Source organism: Nannospalax galili, unplaced genomic scaffold (assembly GCF_000622305.1).
Source record: "Nannospalax galili isolate Female #2095 unplaced genomic scaffold, S.galili_v1.0 scaffold336, whole genome shotgun sequence".
NCBI classification, from domain to species: Eukaryota; Metazoa; Chordata; class Mammalia; order Rodentia; family Spalacidae; genus Nannospalax; species Nannospalax galili.
In genome coordinates, this window is record NW_008343385.1 from 7262242 (window position 1) to 7286531 (window position 24290).

The window sequence follows — 24290 nt, forward strand, 5'->3', positions numbered from 1 at the left end:
CGCGTTGCGATGAATTTTGGGCCGGGCATCTTGCCGTTTGCCGTCACGTGCCGGCTGCCGCGGCCTCGTCGCTGGGTGGGGGCGGCACATTCAGGCGACCGGGCAGGAAGGGAGGCGGCTGCCGAGCCATTCTTAAAGGGGCCTGAGAGACGGCTGCGGGCTGCTGACGGCCGGAAGGAAAATGGTGAGTGGCGGCGGAGGGCGGCACCGGAGGGCTGGGCTGGCCGCCGGCCTCTCCTAGTCTCCAGAGCTGCGGCGGCCGCCCGTGGGGTCGACGGTTGGGAACTTGGCCTCCGCCGTGGCGGCGTCCGAAGTCAGCATCCTCAGTGCGGCCGGGCTCACCCACCCCGGGGCCCGACCGAAACAGAGTCCACCGCGCGGGGTGGACGGCGTCTGGTCCACCGGGCCCCCCAGGCGACAGCTCCCCTGCGGCAGGCCGGGCCAGAGGGTCGGTGTTTGCAGCGGGCGCTGGGGCTCTGATTGCATTCTGGCCTTGCCCAGTCTTCCTTCTACTTCCCACCCCCGGCCCCCGGTACCCCTGAAGATGTCTCCTCATCCCGGCATTCTTCGGGTTGTGGTTGTTGAAAACCTTATGTCCCAAGGCGCTACCGTTTGGCCTTTAACTGTCAACGATTTATTTTTGCTGCATCTAGGGCTGTGGCTGCTATTCTGACGATGGATATAAAAAATATAAAAATAAAGTGGAGAATTAAGTCAGTTGTGATGAAGGGTCTTCAGGACTCTGCCCAAAATTCTTTTTAATAGGATCAAGTTTGATTGAAAACAAGAGAAAAACAGTGGTCTCCCGCTACCTCTTCACTTTTCATCTAGCAGCTGTCCCGGTCTTTGAACCCAGTGAACTCCGGAATTTTCAGCATTCTCGACCTTTGAGCCACATTCCAGGGTGTTGACACTCTGTCCTGTTGGAAGGCTTCTCCCGTGCTTCCTCCTGGTTTCTGGGATTCAAAACTCCTGGCTTTCCTACTGCGGCTGCTGATCCATCTGTTTCCCTTGCATTCCGTTTGCCTTTCCCTGGACAGTGCCCATCATGGAGAGCCCTAGGCTCCAACCTGATCCTTCATTTCTCTTCCCTTCACTCTTGTTTACAACCTATGCTCAGTTGTCTTGTGAATTTGTACCTCAGACCTGAGTTCATATACTTGGAAAATTTTTCACCACTTAAATGCCTCAGGGGCACATCAGTTTGTCCAAAAAGAACTCAGTTGTTTCCCCCTCAAATCTGATTTTTATTCAGTATTCTGTAACTTGGTGAAAGGTGCTATTAATTTCTCTTACACAAGCCAAAAGCCTCTAAGTTATCTTGGTAATCCCTTTATTCTTACCCAGTCCTCTTCCGCTATATCTAATCAGCCTAATTCTGTGTAGTGCTTAAAAGAGTGAACCTCCAAAGATCAGGCCACCTGGCTTGATTCCTGTATCCACTAGCTGTATGATTTGGATTTGGGGGAAGGTGTTAGTGATACTGTTTCAAGCATAAAGTAGGAATTGTGTGAAGGACATACACAGTGCTGCTCCTGCTTTTCAATGCATAGTGACCTGTTGGAATTTCTCACCTCTCTGTCTCTTCTCTTAGCCCCCAGCCACTCTCCATCCCGTCTGAACTAGTTTTGTGTTCATCCTGGCTCTTTGCCTGTTTCTTGTACAACACAACAAATACGATCTTATCAAAATGCAGATATGACCATGTTTGCCTTTCCCACACTTTCTTAAACATTTTTGTGGCTTCCCGTTGCCCATGGGATAGAAGCAGAAATATGACTTACCTAGTCTTGGACCACATCCCTGCTCCTTGTCTGTACCTGAGTCCCTCTGTCCTTTCATGATCTTGGCTACTATGCTTGGCTTTACTTCTTCACATGGGCAGTTTTAGTCCTGGTGGCTTTTACTGGCCTCCAGTGGCCTTGTTCTTCACCACTTGTCAGTTCTCGAAGCATCGTGTGGCTCTCCTTTCCAGCCTTTACCATACATAGGTATTAGTGTACAAATTTTTGCCTGGTCTTTTTGTTGTTGGTCTCTTCTCAACTAGACCATGAAGTAAGCTAGCAGTTATCACCATGTTGGCACTCATTAAATATTCATTTGTTGAATAAACGAATAAGTGAACATGAGCTCAATTATCTCAAGTAACATTCACCATGTAGAATTGTTTTTATATAGCTTTTACTCATTCTTAAATGCTTCTAAGTGTAAGCAAGCGTAAGCATTGACTTGTCTGACTCCTTCCCGCCACTCCTTTTTTTTTTACAAAGAAAAAAAAAACCAACAGTTCCACCTTGTGGCATAGGCTTACCATCCTCCTGCCTCAGCCTCCCAAGTGCTGGAATTACAGATTGGTGCCATCACACCTAGTTTTCGGGTCTTCCTTGTCTGAAGGATTTTTGGCTTTGTTGTGCCTTTGGGAAGGTGAAAACAAAACTGTTACACATTCAATCAAAGCACACTTTTCATCGTTTTCCCTCATGCTGGAACCATGCTAGGCAAGTAAGTGCTTTATAGCAAAGTAAGTTAGCTTTTGCAACTTGACTCGTTCAAATCAACTACAAAAAAGATAACAATGAGGGAATTTCAACACTATTCAGATATTGGAGACTAGAATTCTTTTAATTCTTTTAATCCATTTTTTTAAAGGTAGAATAATGTTACTATGTTTATATTTCTCAGGACACATACTGTCAGTTAAATGATACACACTAAAATATTTCCAGGTGAAGTGACTTTTGTGGTCCTTGGGTACAGGTCCATTGGGATGTTGTTGAGGCTACTGGGGGAGGTGAAATAAAAATGATAGCTGAGTGATTGATATGAAGGGTTTCAGTGTTCCACTCTCTTCTGCATTTATGAACCAGGCTGGCCTCAAGCTCACAGAGACCTGCCTGCCTTTGCCTACCCAGTGGCGGGGTTAAAGGTACTACCACACTAGCCTGTTTTTTTAAGTTTTACATATTAAAAATGTTATAGCATGGCGTGGTGGCACACACTTGCCATCTAGACTACTGGGAAGGCTGAGGAGAGGAGGGTCACAAGTTTGAGCCATAGGATCACAAGTTAGGCAACATAAAAAACCCTTTGTCAAAAAACAAGCAGCTGGAACGTGGGGAGATGGTTTAGCAGGTAAAGTGGTTGCTGTACACGCATGAGGACCTGAGTTTGACTCCCCAGAATCCATGCAAAATCCAGGCACTGTAGCATGTGTCTGTAATCCCAGTGTTCCTACAGCCAGATGGAAGCAGAGACAGGCAGATCCCCAGAATCTCATGGCCAGCCAGGCTGGTGAACATAGTGACAAAACAACCAGGAGGCCCTGTTTCAAACAAAGTGGAAGGTGAACACCAATGCCTGACATTGCCCTCTGACCTCCACATGTACACCATGGCACATGCATGCTCACATTCACTCAAACGTATGTCCATGCACACATATCATACATAGGCACACATAGACATACCATTGCTGATGAAAACAACAAAACAGAAACAATTGGTATAATAATCCTAGCCTGTAATCCTAGCATTTAGGAGACTGAGGAAAGAGACTTGCAAGTTCAAGGCCAGCCTGAAGTACATAGTAAGCTTTAGGTCAGGCTGAGCTATGAAATGTAGCAAGACTATCTCAATCAATCAGTCAATCAATTTCTATTCTCATGTTTGTGGTAATATGTTGTACCACTAAAAGAAGAAAACTTGATTATTTCTTTGCCAGGTTTCTGAGGGAAGATTTGATTGTATTTCTTCATATTTTTAGGCAGTTTTTTGGCTCCTATATTTCGTCTGCTTTTGTTGTCACACGTACAGGGGCAGTGGGCTGAGCAGTAACTGGAGTACTACCTGCTCTTAGGAGCCCGTTTTATATCTTTGTAGTCAATTATGATATAAATTGTCATTTATTTTTATTGTTATGCTTTATTTTTATACTTCTGTTATTTTCCCCCAAATTTTGAAACCCCCCAAATAAAATGATTTTCCTGTTCTTGCACAGTGTGAAAAATCTGTGCTTGCCTTATTGAACAGCAGATGGTAATCCTTGACTTTTCCCATTTTCCTCCATTCCTCTCCATTTCTGATGAAATGCATGGTATTATGTGCTTGAGTTTTGAAACACTTATCAACCAAAGAGAAAGTTAAAGTGTACCTGACAGAAGGTGAGCAAAGGTGTATGACTAAACTGAAGATCCAAAGGTTAGGACACTACAAAGTTCTTTAACATATACAAATATTGAAGTCGTGGTGTTTTATATATATTTGTCCCCCTTTCTCTCTTGTAGAGTGAATCTTTGGTGGTTTGTGATGTTGCTGAAGATTTAGTGGAAAAGCTGAGAAAGTTTCGTTTTCGCAAAGAAACCAACAATGCTGCCATTATAAGTAAGCTAATATGGTTGCCTCAAAGTTATGTGGTCTTAGTTTTTGTCTTATAGCTCCATAGAATCAGCCAAGCTTTTAGAAAGTCACAGTGCCTCCACCTGTTATATCTCCCACCACCACCTTTCAAAACTGCTCTTGTTGCCATGGATAGCCCTCATGTTAGCTGCCTGGAAGCTCTGGAGACAGCTGTGGAGAAGCTGATTGTCATGGTCACTTGGAAATGCAGTTCCTGTGTGGGGTGACCCATCAGTCTTCATCCTTCCCAGAGTACTAAAAACTAACTTGGGCATTCATCCTCAAACAGAAACCTTTGCCCACATCTAGGTGTTAAAGTTCAGTATTGTATCCATAGTGACTTTGGGCCTTATTCCAATTCTAGACCCAAACTTTAGTTTTGTGATGAGTACTTGCTTGTTTTAATAAGTAATACTTAGTTTGTGGGTACTGATTTAGAAATATGAAGGAAGGTTGAGGGAGTGAAAATGTAAAACTATAGACCTTACTTAGCTGAAATGTATTAGACAGATGTGAATTAATCAGAGGTGGTGATACCTTCTCATGAATTCTGGTTCTTTTACAAATAAATACTGCAGTGTAGTCATATGGTTCTTAAGAATGAAACTATAACAGCATATTTACCACATAAGTTAAGGCTCTTGAAATCACAGTGCTTCACATAATTTACTGTGAGATTAGTACAAAACCAAACATGGTCAACCTTTTAGATTAGTAGAAAAGAATAAAGGCATAGATTATCTAAATTTACTTTGATTTCGCTTTGGATTGTGTCATTATATTAGAAAATATTTGAACGGAGGTGGCATTGGTAATTCACTTTCTGAGAATAACGTTACACCTTGAAATCCTAGCACTGGAGAAATTTGAGGTCTCAAGATTTTTCTACCTTAACCCCTGATTCACTGTTTTCTTGCAGTTCTAACCATGTTGCACACCGCCAGTCTCAGTCACAGTTACCATCTCAGACTCCTTATCTAGAAAGTTGCATTTGAATTATCCTGTTCTCCCTATATGCAGTACCTGTAAGGAGATGCTGCAAGTCCTAAATAAGCAAATTACATACTGGGAATTAGGGCTGAAAACTTATAGGCTGACTAGCTACTAGATCACAAACTAATACTTCAAATGAGTTTTATGCTTATATTTTTTGATGTCTTAATTTTAGTCCCTCTTTGTCCCTTCTCTCCCCCAGTAAAGGCTAAGGCTGTATGGGTTGGGTAAATCAGGGTCACATTAGAATCACAGTTCACTCATACTGTATTTTTATTTTAGTGAAGATTGACAAGGATAAACGCCTGGTGGTACTGGATGAGGAACTTGAGGTTTGTTCAATGAGCTATATATAATTTTCATAATTAAGCAATTACTGTTGTCCAAATGGTGCTGTTAGTTACATGCACTTCTAAAATGAATTATAGAACCCCTTATATGTACTGATTATGCATGAAAAGCATGGACTAATTATTGATTATACATTGTCTTACTAATTTAACTGCTTTGCTTAAAGCATTGAGAGCCAGGGTAAGTGGTAGAAGTTAGAGGTATGTGCCTAGTGAAAAATGAGTCAACTTTATAACAAATAAGCTTATCAGACAGGAATTTAAAGTCCTACCACTTGAGCATTTTGTTAATATGTAACTAGTTTAGAGTAGAAGTAAATTTTTTCCCTTGAAATCAGATGTTTCCTCTGAGGTGTTGCTTCTGTCACTCAATATTTCCTGACAATTGGAACATAAACACAGAGAGAACACTGTCTTTCAGCCCCATGTTTTGTTAATAAATAAGTAATTTTGAGCTATGTGATAATGGAGTCATAGCAGAATGGTCTCTTAGTGTATCTCCAAAGGCCTCGTGGGTAAGGAAGTGCTTCAAAGTTGCTTTTCTCTCTGGTGACAGGGCATTTCACCGGATGAACTTAAAGATGAGCTCCCTGAACGGCAACCTCGATATCCTTTTCTTAGTGCTTTGGAACAGTTTTTGTTAGTCATCAGCATTTTGTGTGCCCATTTGTTAAACTGTCAAAAGACATGTATGTGACATGAAACAGAAAGGGAAGGAAGAAGACCAAGGAAGGAGTAGGGAGGGGCAGATATGGCAGAGCACTAAATGTATGTATGAAAGTACCATAGTTAAACCCATTATTATGCTAACTAAAAAGTTAAGAATAAAAGACATGCCTTACATGTCATGATCACAACCCAATTAAAATACGTGTGCATGTATTGTACTAGGAAAATGGAAAGTTGTGTTTCGGTTGGCTAACTTTCTTTTTAAAATAATTCCTATTCTAATGTGCATACAATAAAAATTGAGAAAGAAGCTGGGTGTGGTGGTGCATGCCTTTAATCCCAGCACTCAGGAGGTAGAGGCAGGTGGATCTCTGTGAGTTTGAGGCCAGCCTGGTCTCCACAGAGAATCCAGGCCAGCTGGGGCTACAGGGAGACCCTGTCTCAAAAAGACTAAAAAAAAAAAAATTGAGAAAGAAAAAAGTCCATATTAAGGCCATACTTCAATGAGTTGCCTTCTGAGAGGATGCATGGCTTGTAATTTGCCTTTGGGGCCCATTTAGTGGAAAGATATCTAAGGTGTGGCCAAAATGAGTAAGGTGTGGCCAAAATGAGTAAGGTGCTAATTTGCCATTCAGTAGCTCTCCAGGTGTTGATAATTACCTGTCTCAGAGCAATAACTTTTGTTTCTTTAACTTGAGAAAAACCTTCATTGTCTATAGTTATAAATATCAACATGATGATGGAAGAGTTTCCTATCCTTTGTGCTTTATTTTCTCCAGTCCTGTTGGTAAGTGAATTTCTTTACTAATGTGTACTTGGCTCTGATCTAATTGAACCATGTTCTACTAGACAAATTTTCTATTTAGAAAGATGGTACCGTTGAATAACCAAAATTGAGATAGGTTTAATGTGTATGTGAACTTTGTGTAATCATGATATGTATTTTTTAAAATATAGTTACCAGAGATATGCCTATAATATTGAAGATGCTCCTTGAAGTAGGGCTGAACAGAGTTTTTAAGTGTCAAGGCTCTAAAAGTCAGGCTCTGTGGAGATCTAGAATCCCTTTTAATGATCTGTGGACTTAGAGCTGTGTGCCTTTGTGTAGGCAGTATGCATTATAAGACTCCCCCAGAATGTAGACATACACATTTAAACCAAAGTTTTTGTAAACTCAGTAGCAAGTGAAATCCTAGGTGTATCTTTTTAAAAGATAAAAATATGGTGGCGCATGCCTTTAATCCCAGCACTTGGGAGGCAGAGGCATGCGGATCTCTGTGAGTTCAAGGCCAGCCTGGTCTATATAGTGAGTTCTAGGACAGCTGGGACTACAGGGAGACCCAGTCTCAAAAAGATAAAAATAATGAAAACTCATTTCTGCATTAATCTCTTTTCTAGGATGTAAGCCTGAACAGCAGATGATGTATGCTGGGAGTAAGAATAAGTTAGTCCAAACAGCTGAACTAACCAAGGTAGTATTTCTATTTGATATGCTTATTGAGACTTTTTCCCTGTAGAATATAGAGCAATAGCTAATCGGTGTGGACATGTATTTTTTTTTTTCTTATGTAGCTGAAAGTTATTTAGACTGCAGTAGTAAATTAGCAATGCTTTTTTATTAGTTGGAAATATACTGCTAGTAATCTTTGACCCAAAATACGTTTTTAAAATAATTTAATTAGAAAAAATAACTTTGAAAAATGTGAGCAACTTCAGAAAAGCCACTGTAACCACTTATGATGGTATATGCCTACAATCCCAGAACGGGAGGCTGAGGCAGAAGCATCATGAGTTCAAGGCTACCCTTAGGAACATGATGAGACCTTGTCTCCATAAAACAAAAAAAAGTCACTGTGACAGCTAATTCTACTAAGTCTTTTATACTATCTGCATCCTAAAGTACTAGACTTGAGATATTACAATTTATACATTACTTTTATAACTTTTGTAATCTCACAGTCTCTGTATAGGAGCCTTGTGAGGTTGACGTTCATATTTTTATTCTGTAAATAAGAAAAGAGCTTTAAGGTTTGGCAAGCTGGTTCATCAGGTAAAGGTGTTTGTTGTCAAGCCTGATGACCAACCTGAGGTCAATCTGTGGGACCCACTTGGTGGAAGGAGAGAACCAACTCCTGAAAGTTGTCCTTTGACCTCCACATACATGCTGTGGTTCATACTCAGGTGCATGCATGTGTGCACATAGACAAATAAATGTAATTTTAAAAATAAAAATAAAGCAGGTTCAGAGGATGAATGACTTGCTCAGGATTATATATTAGTAAGACAGAGCTAAGATTCAAACTCACATCTGGCTCGAGTTCCTATCTGTTCTCCCACAATATCTCTCTCGCTGTAGCCCTTGTACTTTCTGGACTGTGTTCAGATTCTTGCTGGAGATTTGTAGTTGTGGACTTCTCTTCAGCCTTATCAAAACAGTCAGCCAGTGTTTCTCTTTGATAATCAGACTATGAGGATTGGCCTTACATTCCTCCAGCTCCTAACTAGGTTGATTTTAGATTTGTATGCTTGGGTGTTTCTTCCAGTGGGTAAGGTTCTATAGAACTGCTCTTTTAGCATATGTGTGCTATTTTAGAATTTGTACTTTTAAAAAAAGTTTTGGTTTTATACCATCTTAATTGCTATATTTTGGTGACTTGAGTATTTAGCATTTAAAAGAAGTATACTACTACCTAAAAGGTACATCTAAATTACACAGATTAAGTCATGACCAATATGAAGAAAGTGAATTTTGTATTTAATACTCAAATATGTAGGGATTTTTTTTGAGTGACAGAGAATAACTTAAAGGCTTATTTTTTTCCCTCCCTAAGGTATTTGAAATAAGAAACACTGAAGACCTAACTGAAGAATGGTTACGTGAAAAACTTGGATTTTTCCACTAATGTGAACTTCGGTATTTTTAAAGTATTTATGTATTAACCTGACCATACTGGAACCAGACATAAATACTTATTTATGCCTAAAAATGCACTGTTACTTACAGTTTGTTTCCTGCAGTAAAGAAAAACTCTTCATTTGTGCAAAGTTTGAACAAAGAGGAAATCATCTTCATAGTAATGAAACTTGTATAGTGTTTCCTTATATTTGTAATTGTTAGGTGGACTACTTTTCTCCAGAGACATTTTGCACTCTTGTGACTAATTTCTATAATTTATGGTTCAGAATTTGTTACTATTTACAGACACCATTGGAGAATGGATATTAGATTGTCATAGACAACAGTTGCCTCCTTTGACTGGATATTACAGTTTATAAATGGAAATAGCATATTATCACTTGTCACATCATTAAAGTTTATGTGGGGTTAAAGTCTTAAGGGACCCAATTTTGAGCCATGAATAGTGATTTAATATAACCTTCATTGAGTTTTTCATCAATTTTAATTCTCTCTTGGTTTCCTCTTTCTTTTCAATCAAGTGTAGAAGCTATATCAATCACTCATTCTTAGGGTCTGGGAGTTAGATTTTATGGTAGAGTTATGACTGTTAGGTTTTCTTCTTAATGGAAAATAGCATCTTAGTCTTAGAAACTGGTGAGTTGTAACAGCAAGGGCTTTATTCCTGATTATGTCATTGCTAGATCGTTTAGAATCTAGGTTGATAACACTTTATTTATAAAGTTCCTCCTAATGTTTTGTGAGCGCTAATTATTTTAAATGTGTTAATACTGTGCCTTTGATTTGTTAGCTTTAACATTACTTTAAGACTTTCACACTGCCAGTATTCTAGATTTGATGAAATTAATACTTTTTTAAAGGGTCCAAGTAAAACAATTTTCTAATGTGTATATCTGAAGTTTGTAATAAAGTCAACTTCTTCTTTTTAAAATTCCAACTATCTACTTGAACTGGTGAATATATATGGCAGGTGAGAGTTACAATTTGGGGTATATTTGCTATTAGTTTTGTGCCATATATAAGAATTATTTAAAACTTTGGTCACAGTTAATAACAGCACTTGAATAGAAGTCACATCTTTTATCCTAAAGGTCAAAAGAAATTCTAAACTGGACCCCTGAATGATTGACCAAGCCAGTCATGTTTGGTGGTGGCCTCATTGACAGGAAGTGAGAATTCTAATCTACTTACTTTTACTATGTTATACTTTAAAAGTAAACATGTAAGTGCTGAATATTAATTTGATTTTTTAAAGTATAAACTATAGAGGCTGATGAAATTTGTGGAGTGAATTCTTACATTAAGAATGTTGTCATCATTTCAAAACTATCAAAAGCATTTTTATGTTGGCATATTTTCCATTCATATATTCCTTGTATTTTTTTAGTGTTCTTTGCCAGCTTTAATAAAGAAGTAAAAATAGTTGGAATGTTCACAATATTGAATAGAGCATCTTTCTGGTCCCAAACACTGTCAGGAAGCAGTTGCTGGTCAGAGAATGAGGAAGTGCTAGAATAGGAATCTTTATTGCTTAATAGATGGAAAAGTTCCTGCATTGCAGTTTCTATAGCAAGAAAACTTCACCCAGGAAGTTTAAGAATTCTTTAAGCAGTTATTGTGATAGTGATTAGAGAATAACTCTTATAATCTCTGGAAATGCAAATGAAATCCAAGTGAGTAGAGAGTAGTTTTCATGTTTTTGAATGAAGACAATAGGGTTTTATTTCACTTGGTTTGTAGCAGTAAAGTAGCTCTATAAGAATGAACATTTTTAAATGAGGTTCCTTTTTTTATGTCTGCATAAAATTTACGCTTTTTGATTGTTTTAAAACTTCACAATCTTCCATAAGGTCAAAAGACACTGACCTGTCTGTACACGGAACCCTTCGTCTCTTCATTCTTCAGCAGGAGCAGAGATACGATAAAACTCTCACTTTTTAAAATAGCATGTCTGACTCCTCATCAATAACACGCATTTTGTAAGGCCGCAGTTCAACTAGGTTATGAATAGAACATTTTTTATTCTGTCCTACGGGAAGATTTGTAAATCTTGCACTCTAAAAGTGTTCCTCAATACATGTTGTTTCCCTTTAACTAAAATTTACATTCTTTTAATGTATTTTTCCTATTGAGTCTCTTTTTCTGCCTTTCCATAAGGAATATGTCCAGATTTCGTAGCTCCAGGTTTTACACTCCTTATCTTTCTGGTATACCATTCCCACTCAGCCTTAAATTTTAATCATTCCTTCTTGGCAGCAATTCTTTCCTGGGAACCTCTGTCTTTTTTCTAAGTCAGCATTAGTTTTGAAACTGCTGTTCTCACATAAGTTGTGCATAGCATCTAATGTCAAAATAGAACCAACTAGTAATCACAGTATGTATTTAGTATGGCTTTTGTGGTGACATAAGTGACATATAAAGAAAGCTGTTCTCAGGTTAATATGCTGAAATTCCAAAATGTCTGAGTTTGAGTAATAATCACTTTGTTCTGATATTGAAACAATTATGTTAGGCAAAAAGTTGGTTGACTGTTTTGTTTAATTGACTTCTAAAATACATGTTTGAATTGTCTATTTCTAAGAAGTTCACTAGATTCCTAGTGCATTTAAACATACTCTTATTTAAGAAGATGTTGCTAAATTTTTTATTGTCATTACTAAATAATCTGTGTAGCAAAACATCTGTCAGCGTTTCCTTCCCTTTTATCTCCTATTTTCAGGAGCCAGATGTTGCCATAACCTGTATCCTGGTCTGACACTGACTAACAGTTTCCAGTTAGAGGAATTTATTGCCAAATTAAATTTGGCTCTTTCCCCTACCCGTATAGAAACTAAAGAAGGTGCATTAAAAATGTTTGGACTACTTGTAAAACTCGAGCAATGTCATTAGTCTGTATGTGGACTAGTAAATAGATATTTTCATAAGAGTTTAAATGCTAATATTTGGTGGAAGTCGAGAGTAACTTGTATCCTATCAATTCAAGTATTAGTATGGTTGCACTCCTCATTTGTTCTTTAGACTGATGATACTGGAATCTATAGAGTTTGAGCCTTTACAGCTTACGTGAAGAAATGTTTCAAACATTTCTGGACAAATCTTATTTTGTATTTCTGGAAGAATGTAAATAATCTCCTAGGCCACTTCACACCAATGATCTCAAGGTGAATATCCTTGAGAAACTTGTTTCTTGTTATGCCATTTGACATTTCAAGTCAGTGATCATATTCCTGTGATGTTTAAAACAACTGCATTAAGCTTGTGATAGAAACTATTTTCTTGCTTTTTGGAATATAATTACTTGAATATTGTTTGAGATCACTAACATGCCAGGGCAATTCCCACTGATTTTGATGGTCCAATATAATCTCATTCAGGAGGCTTGAAACATTGATGGTTTAGTCTTGTGAATTTTAACAGTTCTCTTGTCATTGTTTAACAAAATGAACAAGTGGCACAACTCCTTAAGCTGCAGTTTCAGTCTCTGCTAGTTCATACCGCATGTTTATTTTGGACAGTCTTTGGTAAGCATGGTGCTTGTATTGGGTTAAATAAAATGTTAACATGAAAGGACTTCTAGTGCTTCATTCCTAACTGTCTCCCCCTTTGTAGTTACTGATGCCTACCTGTCAGTTTCTGTGAGTCACATGCTTATTTAGCAGTTTATCTTATTTGGGAAATCAAGAAGCAAACAGGAATCCCTAGGCACCTTGGTGGAAGGAGAATATAATGACATTATGAAAATTTATAAAACTTGTGGGTGTGATGGCACACTCCTTTAATTCCAGCACTTAGGGAGGTAGAGGCAGGCAGGTCAATATCTGTGAAATTGAGGCTACAGGAAGACCCTGCCTCAAAAAAAAAATCCCCTCCCCAAAAGAAAATGTATAAAACTCAACCTGCTGCTAAATGATTGATTTGTAGAAAGTGGAACGGTAGTAGAGGCAGAAGGAGTTTGCAGATGGTGAACCTAGGTCTGGAAGGGAGAATTAGAGGTTAGGAGATCTGTGTGCTTCTTAGAAATCCTGTTGGAGGTTATACTATTAGAAATAACATCAATATTTATAAGCATCCATTGAAAACATTCTTTTGGGTCTGGAGAGATGGCTCAGCATTAAGAGCACTGGCTGCTCTTGCAGAAGACTCGGGACCCACATTGTGGCTAATAACTATCTGTAACTCCAATTCCAAGGGCTCCAGCACCCTCTTCTCTCCTCAGGTGTTCCACAACACAGCTGCACATACATACATGCAGGCATAATGTTTGTACACATAAAATAAAAATAAAATTTAGAAAACATCCCTTCTTTTATTTTGAGACAGGGTCTCACTACGTAGCCCTAGCTGGCCTGGAGCTTGTTCTGTAGGCCAGGCTAGCCTTGAACTCACAGAGATCCACCTGCGTCTGCCTCCTGAGTGCTGGCATTAAAGGTGTGCACCACCACACCCAGCTTCATCAGACCTTTTTTACAAGCTATACTACAAGAGTATATGACATAGCTGTCTATTAGAATGGATAAGTGCACATCACTAAAATGCTTTAGAGTTTACCGTGTACTATTTGGTATATTTGTACTAATAGTCACTGTTTGGGTTATGAAAGGAGTAATTAGTGTCTTCCTGTCTTCAAGAATCAATCAGTCTCTTGGGGCTGGAGAGATGGCTCAGCAGTTAACACTGGTAGTTCTTTCAGAAGACCCGGGTTTGAATCCCAGCACCCACATGGCAGCTAACAACTGTCCATAACTCCAGTTCCAGGGGATCCAACAGCCTCTTCTGTCCTCCGCAGGCATTGCCCGACATGGGTGCACTTACCTACATGCAGGCAATATATACATACACATAAAATAAAAATAATAAAATATTTTTTAAAAAAAGAATCTCAAAAGGAGAATTAGTCAAAAGCTGGAAACATATCTTCCTAATTTCTCAAATTTAGTTATTTACTCAAAGAGCCAACTTCTAAATTATTTCACCTTCATTAAAAAAAAAAATCTTACTAGTTTTTTATCCTAGTCAGTTTTCAGCAGCAAAAAGTCTTTGTGAGCATTAACTTCCCAGCCTGGGCCCACTCATTAGCTTGAGGATACTCCCTGAGTGGATAGGGCATCTTGATTTGCTATACTTTAGCTGTGTCTAGGAGCCAATTAGAAGATTGTATTGCCGGTTATCATGGAGTTTCCATTCAGACAGTTTTGAATCACTTGAAATCTGCCCCCAGGCTCTTTGAAAGCTCCTTGCTGAAGTTGCCCTTTCAATTATAGGAAAGAAAAAGCCTCAGTTACCTCCAGAAACCACCCTGACGTGCGTGTGTGTGTGTGTGTGTGTGTGTGTGTGTGTGTGTGAATTTCTGTACAGTTAAGTACAGAATTACAGATACTCTTGTATTTTCCATCTTTTTAGCCTCCCTCTTCCCTGTGCTGGACAACTGCACTGGCTCCTGGGTAAGAGTCTTGCCACATGACGGTGAAAAGGGTCAAATCCACTCTATTGGTTCTGTAGTGACCTCTGCACTAAGGCCCCACTTCACAACACTGGCTTTGGAACTTGAGTCTTCCCTTAGGGAATACATTCAGAATTACAGCAGCAACATCCCTCTGTCAATTCTACCTCCTGGACACATGGGACTCTTACTTCCAACCCCAGGCAGTTAAAACAAGCCAGCCATCAGCTGGTGTTGCCCATCTACTACCGCATATTGGTACGGACCAATCATTCTTTAAACAAGGCAATTAACTGAGAGCTGAATTCGAGAGTGCCATTGTGGGAGAAGAGGCCATATTCAACCCACAGAACAGAGGGGAAGAAGATGTCAGCTGGGGCAGCCTGGAGGGAAGCAGCAGGCAGTGGAGCTGGGTCCTGTTAAGTACTGACCCCAAATTAAAGAGCCACAGTCATGTCTTTTATGTCCCAAGAGTTTCCCTTGATCCAGGGCCATTCTTCAGTGTCTCGCCCCTCTTTCTGAGGCCTGGTTAACCAGATTTTTCTGGATTCCTCTGCGTGTGTTATCAGAAACCCTCCATTACTGAAGTTAACATGGGCAGATGTTTACTTGGGTTGCAAAAGTGCCCAACTGTAATGTCAGCTCTGAGTTCTGCCACTGTTGCCTATATTTACACTAACTCCAGCCTAGCCTACAAACATGCCCTGTGTCTTCCTCTACTAACAGAAGCTTCTGAGGCTTCCACTGCCCACCCAAATCAATGACCTTCAAAAATAATCTCAAATGCTTTTTAAACCACAAAGTGCTGTTTGTTGAGCTAAATAATAGTATTCTTTTTAAAGAAATGTTGAAGCAAAAGGAAGAAAAATGCTTCAACCCAAAGAAATCCATTGTGGCATTTGGTTATATTTTTCCATTTCTGGAGGAATTCTCTGGTCCCAAAGTTTTTCTGGTGACTCTTAAGTATTATGAATTATGGTCACTCAGGTAATAAGGATATAAGTCTGTTTTAATGCCAATACTTTTTAGTTATTTAAAATTACTAGCCTTGCCCTTCCCACCACTCCACCTCATTTTCAGGTATGCATCATGTTGAGAAACCTATAGTAGGGGACAGGAAGTAGTCTTGTCCCTCACTACCATCGTGCCACACTCCTTCAGCACCAATCTAATTATCCCTCTGACTATCAGAGCAGGGCCAATGAAAGGGACTTGAGGGGAAATCTTAATGGGATTGGAGAGATGACTCAGTGGTTAAGAGCACTGTCTGCTCTTGCAGAGGACCCAGGTTCAATTCCCAGCACCCATGTAGAAGCTAGCAACCGTTCATAACTCCAGTTCCAGGAGATTCAATGCATCTTCTGGCCTCTGCTGCCATTGCAAGACATGGGTGCATTTGCTTACGTGTAGGCAAAATATACACATAGAAAAGAAAATTTAAAACAGACTCACTTTGATGCAATTTTTAACGTTCCTGCGTATTTTAACCCTCTCACCTGGATGAATTGTTAGACCATATCTGACTCTAGCCCTCAAGTTCCCTATTCAATAGGTCTGGTGTGAGGCTGGATAATTTCTAACAAGTGCCCAAGTGAAGCAGCTACAGCTGATCAAGGGGCCACATCAGGAACCACTGCTGTAGATAATCTTTAAAGACTTAATTTAGTCAATAAAAGGTGGGCTTACTTATGGTTTTATGCTCATCCAAATCTTTTTAAAATTCTTGTATAAATTGGATGCAGACTCTTCACACTAACACAGTTGTGACTAACAGTACTTTGTGAATTTATAACGTCTCTCTGTAGCCCCAGCTGTCCTGGAACTCACTATGTAGACCAGGGTGGCCTTGAACTCACAGAGATCCGCACTCTGTCTCCCGAGTGCTGGGATCAAATGTGTGCGCCACCACGCCCAGCCCTGTTTTCTTCTTTAGAGAAGAAATTTCCAAACAAAATCTCAGTGACCTAGTTTCAGTGGTAGATCTTTATGTACTTTCTAGAGAGATGCTTCTAAACTGTGTGTGCTCTATCTGCAACAGCAAGTATTGATTAACATGCAAAGTTTCTGCTAAAACAGATCCAGGACACACACACACACACACACACACACACACACACACACACACACACACAGAGAGAGAGTCAGCCCTTGAGATCTGAGGTTAATTGGTTCCAGGATCCTCCCATGGATACCAAAGTCTGGATGCTCAATCCCCTTTTGTGAAATGGTGTAGTATTTGACCTATGCTCAGCCTCCTATGCAAAATCACCTGTAGGTTACTTATAATAACTAATACAGTGTGAATCCTGTATAAATAGCTGTTATGCTGTATTGTTTAGGGAATACTATCAAGAAAAAACTATACATCCTCAATATAGATCTTTTTTTTTTTTTTTTTTTTTTTTTTTTTTTTAAAAAAAAAAAAAAAAAAAAAAAGAGGACGATAAATCTCTCACTATGTAGACCAGGATGGTCTAGAACTCAGAGATCCACCTGCCTCTTTCTCCTGAGAGCTGGGACAAAAGGTGTGTGCCACCACACCTGGCATAGAATGACATTTTTTGCCAAGTATTTTTTTCTCTAGTTGGTTGAATCCACAGCTGTGGAACCCTTGGGATATGAAGGACTAAGTATCTATAAGACAATCATCTATCTCATTTACTATGAAAAATTGGATCACATGATTATGGGTCTGAGAAGTCGCAGGGTTTACCCATAGCTTGCTGGACACTCAGGGAAGCTGGAGATTTAATTTTAATATCAATCCAAGGTTCTGACAACAGGGTAGCCAGTAATGTAAATTGTAATCAAAGATCAGGAGAAAACTGATATTCCAGCTCCAGAAGCAAGCAGAGAACAAAAATGACAAATTCATACTTCTTATGTATGGTCATAGATTTTTTTACTTCTCTTGGAGTTACTTGACTGTATAGTAGTTATTTTTGAACATAGGACTTCTGTGGATTGATTGATGATGCCTGCCTACATGGGGAAGAGCCATATACTGAGCACAGATACGAATGTTTCAGAAACATGCTTAATCTGGAAATTTCTGTCACTAGCCAACTTGACCCCAAAATTAGCCATCACAAGAGCCATAAGATTATTAAGGCCCAAGTTTTAGTTTGTATTTGGAGATTTCGTAGAAGATGCTAAGTAATTGGGGTTGGGGTTGGGGGAGGCGTTGTTGATCTTTTTTATTTTTTCCTTTTCTTCACTTGTCCTTAGCTCATTTAAGATCAGGAATTAGGATTAATGGCTCTTGTTTATTCTGTCTCTCTCTGTGTCTCTGTCTCTCTCTGACACACACACGCATGCACACACACACACACACACACACACACACACACACACACACACATACACACACTTTTCCCCCGGTACTGGCACTGAGATCTTGCACATGCTGTACCTATGTTCTCAGCTCTTTTCATCTCCTATTTCTGGATATGGGCATACCTCCTGATGTTCACGGTCTTATTAGAAGCAACATCTTTGACCACCTGCAAACTGCAAATCTATAATGGACTCCAGACCAGTTCCCAAAGAAAGGAATGAAGTGGATTTATTGTGATAAAGTTATTGAGATTTTTGTGAACAGATGTTTGTTGCCCAATTGAAAATGACATGGTCAGTTCAATGATCAGACTTAAAAAATAACTTTAATGAAATATAATACATGTGTCATAAAATTTACTTGTTTAAAGAATATATTATTTTTAAAAAACAATTCAAGAGCTTTCAGCATTTTCACAGAATTGCAGTTATCATCACAATTTTAGACCATTTTCATCACCCCACAGAAACCCAGAGAAATTCTGGACCAAGTGCAGTCACTTCCTGTTCCCCTGTCTCCAGCTCTGCTCAATAATGCATATACTCCTTTTTTTTTTCTTTAGAAATTTGCCCATTCTTGATGATTTGTAGTGGACAGGATCATTTAGATCAAATAATTGGTCTCTGTATTGCTAAATGACATTCATTCTATGGAATGTATTCATTTAGTTTTTCATTTACCATTGATGGGTTGTTTCCATTTCTTGGCTATTGTGCATAATGCTGCTATGAACATTCATGGTCAAGTTTTGTATGGTCGTAGAATTTTACTTCTCTTGGAGTTACTTGGCTGTATAGTAGCTATGTTGAACATTTTTGAGAACCGGGCTGTTTTACAAAGTAGCCACATGGCTTCATATTCACACTAATAATGTATGAAAATTGAAATCTCTCTACATTCTTGTCAACACTTACATTGTCTGTCTTTTTGAATACAGCAACCTTATAGGTCTATGAGATAAGTGTCTGATAATGGCTTTGATTTGCATTTCCCTGGTGGCCAGTGATGCTGATCATCTGCTCACATGCATATTGGACATTTGTATATCTTTTATTGGAAACATTGGAAACATCTTTTATTTAGATCCCTTTTCCATTAAAATTTTTATTTAAAAATAAAAATATTTTTGTGTATGAGTGTTTTGCCTGCATGTCAGTGTCCCACTACATGTGTGCAATACCTTTGGAGATCAGAAGAGAGTGTCAGATTCCCCTGGAACTGGAGTTACAGACAGTTGTCAGCTGCCATGTAGGTGCTGGGAACCAAACCCAGGTCCTCTACAAGAGCAGCTAGTGCTCTTAACTGCTGAGCCATCTTTCCAGCCTTCCTTTTTCCATTTTTAATTTGGATACTGTTTTTCATTATTGGCTCTAAGTGGTCCATATAAATATTTATTAGACAAAAATCCCTTCATTAGATATATGCTTTGCAAATTATTTTCTCCTATTCATTGACTCATTTTTCACTTTTTCTTTTATTAAAAGATTTATTTTTATTTTCTATGGATATGAATGTTTTACTTGCATGTGTGTACCAAATGCATGTCTGGCACCTATGGAGGCCAGAAAAGGGTATCAGATCCCCTAGAACTCGAATGCAGACAGTTGTGGGTCATCATGTAGATGCTGGGAACAAGACCTGCATCCTCTGCAAGAATATCAAGTGTCCTTACTTCTGAGCCATCTCCTCAGTTCTTTTTCACTTATTTGATAATGTTCTGTGAAGGACAAAAGTTCCTAATTTGGTTAAGTTGAATTAATTTTTTTTTCTTTTTTTAGTGTGCTTTTGGAATCATAGTTAAGAAGACTTTGCCTACTCCCAAAGTCAAAAACAGTAACAAAAACACTCTTATGCTCTCTTCTAAGAGTTTTGTGGTTTGGACTGTTGCATTTAGGTCTTTGAGTTATCTGGAATTCATTTCAGTGGAGGGTGTAAAGAAGGGGCCCGACTTCATAGTTTTCCATGTGGACATCTAGTCTCAATTCCCTTTGTGGAAAAGACTGTTCTTCCCTCAATGTTCTGTCTTGCTGTTCTCTTTGACATTCAAATGACCATGAAGGTGTATTTCTGGATTCTTCATTCTATACCACTGATCTATAATTATATCTATACAATATCACACTATTTTGACCAGTCTATCCTTGTATTAACATTCAACACTGGGGATATGAATTCTCAGTGATCAGATCTTGAAGCAATTGACTTCAAACTCTGTCTACTGACTGTTGCATTTCATTTTGAATAAATTGATGGATTTTTCAAATCAGTGTTCTTTTTAAAAAATATTTTATTTTTATGTGTATGAGTGTTGCCTATAGGTATGTAAATATATCACGTGCATGCCTGGTGCCCACTGACACCAGAAGAGGCATTGGATCCTTTGGAACTGGAGTTAAGGATGGGTGTTAGTCACTGCATGGGTTCTGGGAACTGAATCTGGGTCCTCTGGAAGAGTAGTAAGTGCTCTTAACCATGGAGCCATCTCTCCAGTCCCATCAAATTGATGATCTTTTTTTTAAAAAAACATTTTATTTATTATTTTTATTTTATGTGTGTGAGTGTATCGCCTGCATGTTTGTAAGTACACCCGTGTCATACAATGTCTGTGGAGGTTTAAAGAGGGTGTCAGAGTCCTTGGAATTGGAGTTACAGGCAGTTGTTAGCTGCCATATGGGTGCTGAGGAAAAAAATCCCAGGTCTTCTGTAAGAGCAGTTGGTGCTCTTAACCACTGAGCCATCCAGCCCCAAGAGTGATGGTCTTTTTTTTTTTTTTAATCTATTTATTTAGAGCCAGACATGGTGGCACATGCCTTTAATCCTAGCACTTGGGAGGCAGAGGCAGGCAGATCTGTGTGACATTGTGGCCTGCCTGGTCTACATAACAAGTTCCAGGTCAGTGGGGGCTACAGGGATACCCTTTCTCAAAAAGCAAGCCAAATTTATTGGTTTAAAATTTTATGTTTTATTATTATATGTATGCATGATGTGTTTGTATGTGATTGTAGCCCTACATATTCCATGGTGCACATATGAAGATCAGAGGACAACTTGTGGGAATCACTCTTCTCCCTCCACTGTGGGTTCTGGGAATCAAACTGGGGTTGTCAGGCTTGCAAGGTCACTGAGTCATTTTGCTAGCCCTATTTTTAAAAATTAGTAAATAGGTGTTAAAACAAAGGCTTGTTATTGCTATTTTCAGTACTATTTAGATATATCAGATTTGGAGTATAAATTGCACAATAAAGTCACATATTTTGAACTTTGAAAGATGAAAGAAGCTGAATTTAAATTAGCTAAATTTGAATTATGTGACTATCTTGCAGAAATGATTAAGGCCTACAAATTATGTGTCCTTTTTTGCTTTGTTTTGTTGTATCGGGACATGGTCTTTCTATATAGCCCAGCCTGGCCTAGAACTCACGATATAGTCCAGGATGGCCTCACACTCAGTGATCCTCCTGCCTCATTCTCCCCAGTGTTGGGATTCTTCCCAGTATGTGCAACCACACCCAGTTGCTGTCTTATTTTGAATAAAATTAAGATTCAATTATATAAGAACATTAGGCTTCCAGTGGACATTTGCCTACAGGCAATAGCAATTTTATCACTTGTTTAAACATTATTTATGTACTTTTAAAAGAATAAATATTTGATAATAACCTCATAGTGCCCTCCAGATAAACTGGTTGGATTGAAACCAAATTACATATATTTTTTTCTGTCCTTAAACAAAAACAAACAAACAAAATTCAAAATAAGGGATCTGGGGAGATGGCAAACTTGGTAAAAGCACTTGCCCTGCATGATAATCTAAGTTCAAATCCCTAGAACCCACATAAAAGCCAGATACACAATGTATCAGTAATTCCAGTGTTCCTTTCAGGAGATGGAAGGCCACACAGGAGAATTCCCAGAAGTTCATGGACCAGCTAGCCTAGTGTGCAAAGTGTAGTGGCAAAACAAGAAACCTGTCTCAAACAAGGTGGAAGGGGAGGACTGACACCCAAGGTTGTCCTCTCACTGCCACACATGCTTTGTTGAGCAGGCATACCTGCATTTCACATACATGTACTGCATATATGTACCCAAATTCATATCATGATTAACACTCTATAAAAATTTTCATTAAAACATTTATAAGCAATTGATTTCATGGTATTTTTGAATATATACATCATGACTTAATTTTATTACTATTGGGTATTTTGGTAGCTTTTCAAAACCCTTGCTAGAACTGGGAATGCATCACTTGGGTAGCCCACATGAGGCCTGTGTTGGGTCTCTGGTACCATTAAAACAAAAATTTAACCATTGCTAGAGATATTTTTAAAAAATATTTTACTTATTATTTTTATTTATGTTTATGAGTGTATTGCCTGCATGTGTGTAAATGCACCCATGTCATGCAATGCCCATGGAGGTCAGAAGAAGACATTGGATTCCCTCAGAACTAGAATTACAGATAGTTGTTAGCCACCATGTGGGTGCTGGGAATTGAACCTGGGTCCTCTGCAAGAGCAGTCAGTGCTCTTAACCACTGAGCCATCTCTCCAGCCCTAGAGATGTTTTTGTATAAAAAGCTTTCTTTACACTTGATTATTTTCAAGAGGCTTATCCTTATTATACTGACCTGGACTCCCAGTAGTTACAGGCAAAATAGTACTAGCAATATTGAATACTCACATTTATTTTTAAGTATTAATAATTTGCCAATAATTATCATAAAGTTTTTGTCCTTGATTATTAGTATTGACTGTTTCCATATATTTGTTTGTAATTACAACTGAGTTATTTGATCATCTCCTTTATCTATAAATTGAGGTCTTAGTATTTTAGTGTTTTAATGATTATATTTATTCATTCTTTCTTGCTGGGAATACTTTAGTTTCCTTTTGTTTTGAAAAATTTTTGATGTTTATACTTTTCTTGAAAAATTGAATGAGTTTTTGTGAAATAATTCACTGCTTTCTAGAATTCCGTGTTCTTTCATCATTTTACAGTTCACTTTGAACTTACCTAAGATTTTGCTATAAGGGGAGAATTTAAATTATTAATATAGGGCCAGGGATATAGCTTAGTGGGAGTGTGTGTGCTTAGCATGCAAGAGGCCTAGGTTTGACCCCCCACACCACAACAAAAGTCTAATGCCACTAAAAATGGTTTTCTCCAATAATTTGGTATACATCTTTTGAAAACTACATGAGGGGACTAGAGAGTTGGCTCAGCAGTTAAGAGAGAATAGTGCTCTTCTAGAGGGCTCCAGTTCAGTTCCCAGTACCCTGTTGGGCAGCTCATAACCACTGGCAACTCCAGCTCCAAGGGGATCTGACACCCTCTTCTGGCCTCTGTGGGTAATGCACTCATATGCCCATACACACACACACACACACACACACACACACACACACACACACACACACACATTTAAAAAATTAAATACTTAAAAAAATACCTATATGTTCCTTACATGGAAGTCTCTGGAAAAAGTTATTCTAATATGTTGATCTGTTTGTTGACTCTTGTGCCTCTGTAGCCCATGCAGACCTTAAAATTACTATCCACCTACTTTGGCCTCCTTACTAAAAGGGATTACAGGAATGTGCCACCAGAGTCATCAGGTTCTTATGCCTCAACCATGCTTCTATTACTGCAGCTTTATAAAATGGCACTTTGGGGCTGGAGAGATGGCTCAATGGTTAAGAGCACTGACTGCTGTTGCAGAGGACCCAGGCTCAATTCTTAGCACCCACATGGCAGCTACTAACCGTCTTTAACTCCAGTTCCAGGGAAATCTGAAGCCCACTTCTGACCCCTGCAGCATTGCACCACATGGGTGCACTCATATACATACAGGCAATACACTTGCACATATAAAATAAAAATAATAAAAATAAAATGGTAGTTCATTGGAATCAAAGGAAATTATGCTTTTTTTGTGGTTTTGAAGATAGGCTCAGGGCCTTACATATGCTAGGCAAGTACTCTATCACTGACTCACATTCCTAGTCCTTTTGAAATTTGTTTTTCTCTTTTTGTTTCTGTTTTGTTTATTGAGACAGAGTCTAAGTTTCCCAGGCTAGCCTCTAATTTGCAATTCTCCTTCCTCAGCCTCCTGAGCAACTGGGATTACAAGATATGCCACAATGCCCAGTCCTCTTTTTTTAAAATTACAAACATAAAAATTTCAAAA

The 24290-nt window shown here is 38.8% G+C and overlaps 1 protein-coding gene across 2 annotated transcripts; it reads left to right on the forward strand.

The window, feature by feature from the left end:
* On the forward strand, positions 1 to 12894 carry Gmfb (glia maturation factor beta). Of its 2 annotated transcripts, none has more exons than XM_029566661.1 (7): positions 1 to 184; positions 4283 to 4379; positions 5670 to 5719; positions 6294 to 6343; positions 7108 to 7193; positions 7805 to 7878; positions 9238 to 12894. In XM_029566661.1, the coding sequence occupies exons 1-7, from the start codon at positions 182 to 184 to the stop codon at positions 9307 to 9309; spliced, it is 432 nt and encodes a 143-aa protein (XP_029422521.1). In that variant the 5' UTR covers positions 1 to 181; the 3' UTR covers positions 9310 to 12894. The 2 variants fall into 2 exon arrangements, with proteins under 2 accessions (XP_029422521.1, XP_008837770.1); XM_008839548.3 differs by having other exon boundaries at positions 8 to 184; positions 7111 to 7193.
* The last annotated feature ends 11396 nt before the right edge of the window (positions 12895 to 24290 follow it).

Excerpts from the sequence above, each read along its gene's own strand:
- Gmfb (XM_029566661.1), top strand. Across the intron at positions 7,194-7,804 it reads TATTTTCTCCAGTCCTGTTG|GATGTAAGCCTGAACAGCAG; the intron begins GTAAGTGAATTT and ends TCTCTTTTCTAG. Across the intron at positions 7,879-9,237 it reads AAACAGCTGAACTAACCAAG|GTATTTGAAATAAGAAACAC; the intron begins GTAGTATTTCTA and ends TCCCTCCCTAAG.